At 45.6% G+C, this 13,046-nt stretch overlaps 1 protein-coding gene across 1 annotated transcript; it reads right to left on the bottom strand.

Moving 5' to 3' along the window:
* Positions 1-295: 295 nt before the first annotated feature.
* On the bottom strand, positions 296-12,559 carry LOC135817097 (uncharacterized). Its single transcript, XM_065330214.1, has 6 exons — positions 12,019-12,559; positions 6,824-7,243; positions 4,985-5,329; positions 3,801-4,238; positions 1,989-2,300; positions 296-1,024 (listed from the first exon to the last, which is right to left on the bottom strand). Coding segments are annotated over exons 1-6 (1,755 nt in total). The 5' UTR covers positions 12,257-12,559; the 3' UTR covers positions 296-1,022.
* Between the last annotated feature and the right edge of the window lie 487 nt (positions 12,560-13,046).

Below are 13,046 nucleotides of genomic sequence, written 5' to 3'. Positions count from 1 at the left end.
AAAGTCATGTTGATCCGATGCGACCAGCGCGCTGCAGCGCATAATGCATGTCCACGGTATCCACGGCTGCATGCCCAGCGCCCTGGGGTCGCTAGACGTGCGACCGGATTTCCACGTCCACGACAGTAGAACCCGCCTATCTACACTGGCTAATGACTTGCCTATCTACATTGGCTAATGGCATGAACAGCCTGCTGATACTGATAGTACAGCTTTCGGAATCCCAACCGTTTTGCTTGCCAAGTTCTGCATACACAACTCTACCATAATGGCTCACTGACTCAGTGCACGGCAATAACTGTTATCAGAATGTTCGATGAGCAAAGCTTACTACATTACATAACGCGAGATGGTAGCAAGAAGCCTCATAAGGTATAAATGAGCATAGCAAATCTAGTTTAAAAGTGATATTCAATTGAGTGGGAGCGTAGCCAGGATTCTAATTCAAGGACTAGAAGTTTGTGAAATGATTTAGTAGGGGACAGTTTGAGCAGGACGGTACAAGATACGGAAAAAAATATTTTAAAATTTGGTCCTGCATGTTTGTCCACATCCACACATGTGTACGTGTGCATGTCCACACGGGTGTGTGTGTGTGTGTGTGTGTGTGTGTGTGTGTGTGTGTGTGTGTGTGTGTGTGTGTGTGTGTGTGTGTGTGTGCGTGTGCATGTGTATGTACTGTTGTGGGTATTGAAATCCGATCATTTTCAGTTAGCTGCAGCAGTTCTGAAGGGTGTGCTGCGTGACTTGGCATAGAAATATTTATAAGTGTTCTTTGAATTCTATCACAATGCGTCTCCTCAAAACTATACCCTTCAAAGAATATAGACAATGGAAAATATGGAAATACTGAACTAGGATTGACTACTCAAGATGGAGACTGATTGGAATGTGTTCTACGGTGCTCAAATGGTTAACCATCTAGGTGCTGTTCACATGAGTGAATACCTACCATGTGTGAAGGGCTGAGGAGTGGGCAGACGGACAGCCTTCCCTTACTGCATAGCATCGCACAAAGGAAATCCTGAGGAACGAAACAAAATGTCAAACACAGAAATAATACAAACTTAGAAGGAGCGACTTAAGCTGTATTAGTGGAGAAGTTGGTTGCACCTACATGCAAGTGGATGCCAGTCATGAGTCAGTCAAGTTTCAAGTTTGGAATTATGTATGAGCAGCCAACTCCATCATAGAAATAATGTTCCTTCTTTTAATGGTTAATGGAATGGGAGAGTTTTGAGAAGAATTTGTATAACCCCTCAACTCTTCATTTGGTAAGTCTCTTGGGAAGTACAAGTACTAGACTCAATTTCAAGCCTTGCGATGCCAACCAGGCACTCATCCGGCCAATACAGTTGACCCCCCCCCCCCCTATGTGTACTATGCATTGAATGAGAGCAGTGCATGTCTGTAATTGCATGCCTCAGGTTTAAGAGCAGGAAATTAAAATCCAGTACACCGATCATGCAGTACTACAGATCTCAACAACTGTACAGTGCCATCATGTTAGATACATAGAGACATGCACATGCTGATATTGTACCTAAACGTCAAACTCTCATCGCACGCCGCCTTTCACAGAACCTGCAGTCTTATCCTTTCAAAATGCTGCACAAAATAATAATACACACAGCTCGCACCTTCCCTGAACCTATTAGATAGGACCAGGGTTGAAGCATCTGTCAACAGTGTCAAGCCAAGTTAGTCTATCTCATGGAGCCTGGAGAGCGCTCTCCACGGAGAGATCCATGCCTTCAGGTCGTACCGAATCGTATCTATCCACCGCAATGGTGGTCGGCCACGTGTCTCTTTTATATCGTTTGTATAAAAATACTGCATATCTTTAGTCAAAATGTTTACTAAATGGTCATCATCCAGTCTGTCTGGACGGGACATGATAACTTATGATGGGAGTTTGGACGCTCAAACACACACACGCAAACACACACGACAAATATCTGACATCTAACCATATCAATCATGCTTACATATGCCGATAATCACCAGCGAGTCCATTACCAGATGATTTCCAGTATAGGCTACGCATGTGATGCTATGCGACTTGTGAATCGGTTGGCTAACCATCATGGTCACATTTCGTCTCCCATCATTGCCAGAAACCTTGACGATCAGAGACGGCGATTCCAAGCCTGTCAGCCTCTGGCCGTTGTATCGCAGAACTATCTTGGTCCTGGGAGGGGGAACTCCCCGGCTGCGGCAGGTCACCGTGCGCTGCTCTCCCTTGCTTAGATAGATGACGTCAGTTTCGGTGCTGAAGGAGACTGTCGGTGCCTGGAAGGCTGCCAGACATACAACAAAGAGGACAATAGCATCAGGCAAGTTGCCTGCGTGGGGCGGGGGGGGGGGGGGCATGTCCCCCCTCAAAATTTCAACCTAGGTTCAGCATGCACATAATGACCATGAATGATATGCACCAGCCAACCTACACGTATGCAGCCGTGCTCCCCTAAAAGAGGGCGCAGCTACGGCCTTGAGCATCATATTCATCAGTACAGGGAATAACATAGAGTATCGATGGTCTATAGGGAAGGTCCCTGGTTTGAGTCCTGGTGGTGACGGTCAATTGATCTCTCCAGATCTTTCCCCCTTTTTCATCACCTCAAGCCGATATTTTACATATTGCTACATTGCTGCACAGTAGAGCAACCAGGCAGGCACAGTGGGTGGTCAAAGACCATGATTGAGATATGAGAGGTGCGTGGTTCAAGTCCTGCCCGGGAGCGGTTTTTCCAGCCGTGCTGCTACCCACAGTCAACTGGGAACTTGTAGCCAGGCAGAAGGAGTACGTGAATGCGGCCAGTGAGGTTTCTCGGCACTTGGGTCAGTGGTTGTGAGCCTTATCCACTCACCCCTCACCATTAGGCGCTGCATATGCCGCTAGGGTTTACGAGGTGTTAGCGGCCGTCGTGAGTTCTCTTCGGGAACGGACTGACACGAGAATTAAATATTTTACTCTACACAGTAGAGCTAGTTCTCTGTTTTCACAGTTATCAATACAGGTGAAATCCTGATAATTTGAACCTCCAAATGCCGGGAAAAACTTCTAATATCCAGACATTCTAATTATCCAAACATGACCCCATAACACAATATGTATGTCAAAATGCTCCCATGGTCACGCAGAGTTGCGCCATGGACCTTAGACACAGATTTCACGGATACTGAACTGACCGGCACAGCCTGCTCATGCAAACTGAACTGACTAGTACAGTGTACAGTGAACTTCGAATTACACTTTGCTAACTTCGAATTATCAGCACAAATCCCACAAATTTTCTATTTAAGTGGAATCCGTGGAACTTCTAATTAACTGGACATGTCCGGTTCGAGGTTCGAATTATCAGAATTTTTTATGTGGGAATCGTATTGACAGAAATCGGTCCTGAAAAAACTTCTAATTAGCGGTATGTTCGAATTAAGCCATATTCGAATTATCAGGATTCCACCTGTACTGCAAAGGGCAGAACTTCCTCATTGCTAAACATGCTTCCAATGTACCTGTTAGTTGTACTGATTTCTTTTTCTTCTCTTCAAGCAGAGTTGGGACATGTAGATTGTGTGGGTGTGTGTGTGTGTCTGTTTCTGTGTGTGTGGGTGTGTGTGTGAGTGTGTGTGTGTGGGAGTGTGTGTGTGTGGGAGTGTGTGTGTGTGTGTGTGAGGGTTGTGTGTGTGTGTGTTTGTATGTGTGTGTGTGTGTGTGTCTTTGTGTGTAATCATGTGTGTGTGTGTGTGTGTTTGTGCACACGAACACATGCATGTGTACATGTGTATACTCTCACCTATGCACACGGGCTGCACTCCATCCCAGGTTGACGTTGTCGACACACATCGTCTCATCTTGGATCCCAGAAGGTGGTAGCCCTCATCACAGCGGAAGAACACTTTCCGTCCTCTGGTCGCCACCTTGACCATTGCATGGCCATGTTGAGGATCTGGCAACGGTTGACACCGCACCGTCACGGTAATACACGTTTGAGAGTTCTCCTCGCCGGCCACTGAGAAACATGTCACGCTGCTCCGGGTCACAGCCGGCCATTTGAAGACCAGGCGGGAGTGCGTTGAGTTGTGGCGTTCTTTGTGAACGTACTTCTTGTCCTGTTGGAGAACGCCGTTGAGTGCACGCGCCATGTATAGCCTTGGAAGAACACACTCAACGGTCACGTCGCTGCCGTTAAATACTGTAAAATTCTCCAGGCTACATCTGATGCTGAAAGGAACTGAAGGACACACACACACACACAGTGGCGGGATACACAGCATTGCGTGAATTGAGTGAATTGCATAGAATGGCATTCAAATGGAGCACAATCTGATCTCAACTCGTGCTCAAGAACACAATCTGACTTATACTCATACTGAGATGTCTTCAACATTAGTGGCTTAGTTCTAACTCCAGCACAGGTGCTGACCGACCTCATTCACACTAGCAACACTACTCCAAGTTTTTATACACAAAGTTGATGTAGACATTGGAAAATATATTCTTTTCTTGCTTTTCTTTAGACACAAACATGAAAGGCTGTTTACACCAATACAGATAGACTCAAACACAAGTTTGCAATGGGACAAAGCTATGAATTTATGTTTGCCCAAGTTTCCCGACTATCTGGTCAATTCTCAGACAATATTGAAAGACTGAGACCAGGAGGTATTTGCTATGACCTGGATCTGTGCTGACCATTTAGGTAATTGTAGTGAGTGAGAGTGAGAGTGATAGTGTGTTTGTGTGAGAGAGAGAGAGAGAGAGAGAGAGAGAGAGAGACAGAGAGAGAGAGAGAGAGAGAGAGAGAGAGAGAGAGAGAGAGAGAGAGAGAGAGAGAGAGAGAGAGAGAGAGAGAGAGAGAGAAAAAGAGAGAGAGAGACGAACAACACACTCAGCACAATCAACAGAAAACATTATCGTATGATCTATAATTGTGAATGGAATTGTCTTATAAACAGAATGCACCCCGTGATCACTTACTCTGCGTAGTAGCCACAACTTCGGTAGCTATATTAGGTCTGTTACGTCCAAAGGCTTGAAACCTGAGCGTGTAGGATACACCTGGGTTGAGGCCAGTTACGTTAAACTTTCCAGACGACCCGTTAAGAGTCAGTTCCAAGTATCGTCCAGTTGGCTGAATCTTCACAGTAACCCGGTCCACGTCAATGCTTCGGCAGTGGTACACACACGTATCATTATCAACCCTCCAGTCTACTTCAATCGACGTTTGTCCAGCTCCGAGAGCCCTAAACGATATCGGCTTAGGATAGTGTTCGGAACACCCTAGCGGGCGCTGATTGTAACAGCACTGATATTTAGGATAGGCTGCACATGGACAACATGACATGTAAACCACAGACATCCGTCAAAGCCTGTGTGACCGGTGCAAATTAATCTACATGTTCAAGGACTCCGAAATCCAGAGTCTGTGACAAATTCACATCAATTTTTGTACGACTTTGTGCTCCACGGCTTGGACTTTAAAGGGGCACTCCGGGAATTTTTTCGGTGGTGTGTTCTCTTCACGGGGGCCTTTTATGGTCCCCAAGGAATGGGGAATCGCGAAAACTAGACCCAAAAAGTCGATATATTAAGCCAGGGAGGGCCAAGTTCGTCTCCTCTTTTGATGGTTTTGATGACGTCACGTGTGATTAGTATTCAAATTCTCTGCATTTGAAGATCTTAGTTTTTTGAATTTTCTGGTGATGAAGAACGATGTTTGATCAACATTCCCAAGCTTCACAACTGCGACCATACTCTAAGGAACTTGAAGGACCTCCTGAGGTGCCTCTGGTAGAAGCGCAGCCTGATGAGGGCCAGGAAGTTGGAGCGGACGACTTCACTGGTCGACAAGGAAATAACGATTGGTGTTCCTGCCAGAAATGTGGGGTGATGCAGACGGCAGTGGATTACCTTTGCTGTCGAGAGAGCGCTGCAGCTGTTAGCATTGGCAGCCCTTTGACACGCGTTACACATCACCCCGACTTCGCGTCAGCTTGTCTAAACAAAACTGTTCTGACCATATGCCTCACGGTGTATAGAGAATTTCGGGATCCTCATACTCGGACCAGTGAAGTCCTCCGCTCCAATCTCCTGGCCCTCATCAGGCCGCGCTTCTACCAGGGGTTTTCGCGATTCCCCATTCCTTGGGGGCCATTTGAGGCCCCCATGAAGAGAACACACCACCGAAGAAATTCCCGGAGTGCCCCTTTAAGCTGCTTACTTTATTGTGCAACACCAAAGTAAGCCTTGATTGTATGCCGTGTATTAACTTCCTATAGTGAATGAAGCAGTACAGTGTTGAATGGTAAAGAATGTGTCATTCTTCGGACACCGAGTCGATTGATTTTGATCTAAAGAAGTTGTTATATTAGCCATTGTGCTCCCAGTTTGACATGCTCCAAAGTCTTTTTTATTTTGCATAGATACAGCAATGGATTCAAACTGGAAATCCTCGACAAATATTGAAATGTAGGCCCCTCGGTCCAAGACAATGCCACATAGCGCCCAGAAGGCTTCAAGTTCTTTTGAAAGCACCTAAAAATAACCTGAATGTAACAGGGGGATATCTCACATTTGCTGTGCGGCCCGAACCGTAGTTGATGTTATCACTTGGCCATTTCCTTCCGCCATGCTGGTCTTTTGTAGCTCTTTTAATCTCTTGTGCTTCTGTTCTGTTAAAGTCCTCTTCATTCGCTTCTCTACAGTGGTACCAATGTCATGAGGCCATTTGCCTAGTGTGGTTGCCACTCTACATACAATACAATACAATAATTATATTCACCAGCCTGAGTGGCTCTTAAAGAGAGCATAACTTACCAAAGTGCACTTCTATGGTAGCCGAGTAGATGAGTTGTGTTCTCCTGCGCATCTCACATCGATAGACACCATTAACCTCATGAGTGTAGTTCTGATAGTCGGAAGCTAGCATATCTGAGATTTGAAGTATTCTGTTTCCCTCCCCTAGTGAGAGCGTAGCTGAGCAATTGGGCCCGAGAGAAGTGATTGAGCGCAATCGACTGCCCTTGAAAAACCACTTTGTTCTGAGCGGCTCTTCTCCAATGGATCTCCCTGTGCTCCGAGTGTAAAACTCGGTGCAGTCGAGCGCAGCATGAAGTGGATAGGCGTGATCCACGGCAAGATTGTGTTGTCGAATAACAAGGCGGAATGAGCGACGGTCACTCTCATCATCAATACTTAGAGTTAGTGTCATGCTATTGATTTGATGTCCATGATATCCTGTAGTATGGCCAGGAGACAACAAAGTGAAAACACAAACCCCAAACCAGAAAATAGGTATAGTAGAATTGCTAAGCATGCACAAATGCACCGCTCCCCCTCTCTGTCAACACTCGTGTACGCTTCCTCCTCCCCCCCCCCCCATCCCCCTCTCCCCCAAACACATACGCACACACGTACACAAATGCAAATGCATACATAATACACACATGCGAGCACACACGTACACACTAGCATAATTGCACGACTAGACATGAAACTAGAGAACGGAATGCGAATCGCACAGTTCGGATGTGTGTGTGTGTGTGTGTGTGTGTGTGTGTTCGCATGTGCGTGCGTGCTACGGCTGGTCCACATATCGCCGCCGGTAGCGCATAATTGCATGCACAAACTCTTTCTCATGCAGGTACATGTAGATGTACATGTGGGACCACCGGACACTGACGATAATGAGAAAGACTCGGAGATACTCCGTCACTTGACAACGTCACCGGCCTGCCTAAGTAAGTACGTACTTGCAGTGTTTCAGCACGGATATTTATTGTCTTCGACAATGGTACAGTAGTGAAAAGACTGACAACATCAAAAGAACACATATGCACAGAAGCTGGGATTGACTTCTCCCGTAAGATTTCTACGAACTCGAAACTATCCTTGACGTTGTGTATACAATGATAATCCAGCCCAGGCTGAATCATCTCACACAGCCACTTGTACACGCGGTATTCGCCAGAACCAGTCGTAAACAGTATAGAACGCAGAGGACAACATTGTTTGTGAATTTTCGGTACCCCATACATCCTGGGTCGTACCGAACCTATTGGCTTTACTCGCAGACACTCAGACGCGGATATCTCTTTCGTGTCCTTCAGCATCTTAAGGTGTTTAACTAGTTGTTTCTCTCGGATAAGAGTTCGATCGTGAGCCATCACAGGACCAAGCTGCTCAAACTTGCTTCTGTCATCCAATATTGGGGCCATTTTAGACTTGCATTCTGTTCGACTTATGAGAAGAGTGGCTCAGCCCTTGTCCGGTCTCGTGATGATTACGTTTGCTCTCAATTCTAACCTGGCTTTCATGTGTTCTCTTGATAATGAAAATGTTTCTGATCAACCAGTTTATCAGCATGTTCCTCCGCTATAGCACGATGGTTAGCAGCACATACCGCTTTCTTCGATTGTGTTGCTGAGTTCGAAGTCCGTGAGTATTTGCTCTTTAATTATTAGATGTTGGCGGTATACCATAGTCGGTACCCCTAGAAAGTTGGTCCTTCTGGATTGTGGTGAGCTCGATGTTTGCTAGATTGATAATGGTGCTGGAGTCAATGGATACTGAACCGAAACATTTGTTTCTAAGCCATTAAGGTTCTTAGAAGATTTAGCAAGAAGTCGAGTATGTTGTTTGCAATCATTCTCAGCGACCAGCATTGAGAGGCGGAGAAAGTCATGGTTTGACAGAAACGTACGGAAATGATGATACAGACACCGAATTTGTGACTGTACTGTCCAATGCATCTGTAGATCTAGCTATGTCATCTCCAACGACTGTTTTCTCTATAGCCAACGACTGAAAGGCTTTGGCTTTCTGGACTATTCTGGATGGCGTGTGGGCAAACACCACACTACAGACATTGCTGGAGAAACGGTATAATTATGAGCAATGCACCTAAAGACATATTGCTTACGCAGCACCCTATTCAGACATTCTGTCTGATCGCACGTGCATCTCCGTTTAGAATTATGTGAATAATCGACGAAAATATTACTGTACTCACACTTCTTTTGTAATTATTTCACACTAAACCATTTTAAAATAGCAATGAAAAATATCAATTGTGCACTCATAACCATGTATAAACAATTAAAATGAAACAATTCCAGAACGTTTTCGTGTGACCATCATCAGTGGAACGTCGTCACATAGTAAGAATCACTAAAACAACCAGTTATATAGCTAGAGTAATATGAAACGAAGCGTGAGAATGCAGCACAGCTAGCGGTTATGCATAACGCGTGTAGTGTGAACCTTTGCAGTGTATCTGAGAATGGTAGCAGTAGATGAATGTGGCAGCTGCGAGTGCGTGTGAACAAAAACTGGTGAGTGCGTATTATTTAAAAAGTGTGAGTGCTACAACATTTTCTTTTTGCTTGCATAGAACAGGGTCACGTGTGCGAATATATACAGCTTCCAACACCTGCAGCTGCTTGTTGGAAGCTGTATATATTCGCACACGTGACCCTGTTCTATGCAAGCAAAAAGAAAATGTTGTAGCACTCACACTTTTTAAATAATACGCACTCACCAGTTTTTGTTCACACGCACTCGCAGCTGCCACATTCATCTACTGCTACCATTCTCAGATACACTGCAAAGGTTCACACTACACGCGTTATGCATAACCGCTAGCTGTGCTGCATTCTCACGCTTCGTTTCATATTACTCTAGCTATATAACTGATTGTTTTAGTGATTCTTACTATGTGACGATGTTCCACTGATGATGGTCACACGAAAAAGTTTTGGAATTGTTTCATTTTAATTGTTTATACATGGTTATGAGTGCACAATTGATATTTTTCATTGCTATTTTACGACTGTTGTCTCCTCGTCGGTTATTTAAACCATTTTACCAACGCATTTTCACATACATGTCTCAATATCACTATCTGACTGTACATTATCTCGTTACCTTGGTGGACTGTTAGTCATAACTAGTAACTTATAGGTTTTTGATATGTCTCGTTTTCGGCGTATTTTTCGGCCAGCCAATTTGGGGAGAGCCTATTGTATAAAACTTAGGGTACCCCGTAAGTAGACCCTAGGCCTGTGGGAATGCCCTATTCAATTTTTTTAAAATTTGAATAGGGCATTCCCACAGGCCAAAATAAATAATAATAATAATAAGGCCCCCTAGAATTAATTCGTTGTTTCGGGTCACTTCACTCATCCATACCAGGGTCGGTCGGTCGGGTTTATTTTTTACTTCCTCCGTATAGAAAAACTTCGTGACTTGCCGTGCGATCGGAACCGATTTATGTTCTCACGTTGCATATGGGGCCGCGCATCGCAAGTACGAACCTGGCCAGTTTCATGGCAGCGATCGATCGAGCGCTGCATGACTCCATGTTCCAGCCGCGAGCTCCACTTCGTCACGGTGTCAGTTTCGAACAAGTGTTAGTTTTTTTTCATTTGACTCGTGAGTTCCTGTCGGCAACGTCCTCACACGCATGGCTTCCGTGGAGAATCTGTTTTGGGTCAACCAAACCTACCTCGACATGAATGTGGGTTGTCGATGACATCCTTTGGCGCGGTTCGTTGAGCAGGTTCTTGCTCAAAAACACCGTTGAAAAAAAGGCACGAAGTTTTGTATACGGAGGAAGTATTGTATTTTATTTTGGTTATTGCATGCCATGCCCCATGTGCATACACAATATCGAATAGCTTTTGTCCATCAAGCCAGTCGATCAAATCTAGACGATCCAGCGCCTTCAGATCTAGGTCCCCAGATCTTGACCTCGCTAGCAAACGAGTCTGACGAGCAGCTCTCACCAGAGCGTCTGTCAATGAGCGACGCGGTGGCGGAGCTGATGCTGGTTAAGGACTGATCGCGGATCGGAGAATACAACGTCGTCACCAAGCGCTGCATCCTGTCATTTGGCTGCTTGTGACTCTGAGATTGATGTCTGGACTGCTATTATTATTTTTAGGGTCGCGTGTGTACACAGTCCTGTAGTCATGTACTTCCTCCGCGTCATCGAAATTGTCGCAGTTTGACTTTTGATATAAAACGGGGTATTTACTCACCAGCACCCGTACCAGAGGCAAGGAATGGGATATAGGCGATAGTCATCAGTATAGGGTGACGGTAAAAATCTATTTTCTGTTATTGGAAGCTGGAATTTTTGAACTAGACGCAATTTCTTCGCTGATGTCGCTGCGATGGTAATTTCGTCTCGCGGAGATCAGTCAGGTGTTGCAGCCTGCACATTTCTCGTGCTTATGGCCATTCACCCAAGCCTCATCACTGTTTTACCTTAGCTGGGGTGAGAATGACTTCGTGGAACAAGTGGCAGCGCTTGGAGAAACATCGAGGGGTCAGCAAACTAAATGCCTGCAACAGCGATAAAATTTGTCGCTCTGGCTGAGACACTCAGTACATGATTGTACCTTAACTTATCTTTGATATTTTTGACCCACCCAAGTTGGGTGGTGTGCTGCTTTGCTGCTTCGAATTGTAGTTAGACCACTTTGTCAAATCGCCTACTGGTCTTGTCATCATCAGGAATGGATGCAAACTATTCAAGTGCAATGAAGCTGCATGAAGCATCCTTCAACATTTTGAAATAAGGCCATGGTAAAAATTATTTTTGATTCTCAAGCACACACGCACCGATTTTTGGCGGCGCACCGACGATTTTTTTAAATTCCCATGCATGCATATGCACACATGCGCGCATGAAAACAGTCAATGCGAAAGGCATGAATCAGGGAGTAGTAAAATACCGGTATTTTTCTACTCCATGGCCTGAATATTATGAACATGTGACCATGTACATATGTGTGACCCTATCTTTGGAAATAAAAAATTGTGGGAAAAAATCGCTTGCTCGCACCGATTTCCACAGGTTCATGACTTGAGAATCAACTTTATTTTTTACCATGGCCTAATAATAAAGCCTGAGGTTAATTCACTTGCAATGGTCAGCTCTCCCAAAATTGAATGTTGCGTGGGTACCAACCAACAGGCCTACGCATAACTGGAGAACAAATTCTTACCCAGATGGTAAGGACGATACGGTGTGCTGCCCTTCAGCCATGAATACAAAGCATTGGGTCTGCTCCAGTCAGTAGGAACGTCAGACCATCCCAGTGCCGTCTGTGAAATCAGCAGTAAATACAACAGTGCCAAAGCCAGCAAGGACGGAGTTCTTGTTCCTCCATTCAAGTTCGTCCGAGCTGTTTCGCTGGGCTCCGCTCGCCGGTGACCAACAATGCTACCGTCTCTCATTGTCATTTACACACTCCACTATGTCTAGTATGGGCTCAAGGAAAGGGTATGGTCCTATGGTCCAACCGTACATTGACCTTTTGCCGGCGAGGTGACCACTTAGACCTACGTCACGTCGTCGAGTAGAATTATTATGCTCCTTCAACCAGTGCAGTGGGCACAATGAATTATTTTGCAATGAGTCGTTCTGTTTCGTTGGCGTGCTGAAATCGTACCTTGTCTTCCGGAGCGACTGCTTGAGAAGTAAAGTAGTTTGTCGAGGATTTCGTAGATCTACGAATGAGAGAGACGTGTCCATTATCCATCCATACCAGTAGCAGCGTTTGCTACGCTAGGTGTGTGGTGAAGAGTCCATGGACCATGGAGTGAAATGCGAAATGAGTGGGCGGCTGCAGAAATAGGCAGATCTGTACACACGGACTGTGCGAGTGCACCGCAGAGACCCGGCAACGATGTCTAAATATCATACCTGGCATCCCTCCGATGTCACTGAATCCCCAGCACACCGCTCGCCTTGCATTGTTACCAGAGTCTCCATGGGCTGAAAGGTGACAGGTCGGTCATGTCTGTCACGCACAATTGACACCTTTTCCCAACAGACGTCTGGACGCAGGGGAATAGAAGACCAGATCGTCAATGCAGATGAGTCAGCTGAGCTCATGAGCCTGCATCGCCAGCCCGTGCCACGACGTGTATGGGCTCTTGGACTATCCACGCGTCTACAGTCTGCGGTCTAGTCTGTCTACTCGAGCTCAGCTGTCGGACTATGTCGAGTATGTGCTCCCGTTAGTACATC

Source organism: Sycon ciliatum, chromosome 5 (genome assembly GCF_964019385.1).
Source record: "Sycon ciliatum chromosome 5, ocSycCili1.1, whole genome shotgun sequence".
Classification (NCBI taxonomy): domain Eukaryota; kingdom Metazoa; phylum Porifera; class Calcarea; order Leucosolenida; family Sycettidae; genus Sycon; species Sycon ciliatum.
This window is presented reverse-complemented; position numbering and strand designations above follow the sequence as displayed.

Coding starts and splice junctions, on each gene's coding strand:
- LOC135817097 (XM_065330214.1), bottom strand. CDS start 12,256: ATGACAATGAGAGACGGTAGCATTGTTGGTCACCGGCGAGCGGAGCCC. Junction 7,244..12,018: donor GTATCGTCCTTACCATCTGG/GTAAGAATTTGT, acceptor GCCATACTACAG/GATATCATGGACATCAAATC. Junction 5,330..6,823: donor TACCATAGAAGTGCACTTTG/GTAAGTTATGCT, acceptor GTCCATGTGCAG/CCTATCCTAAATATCAGTGC.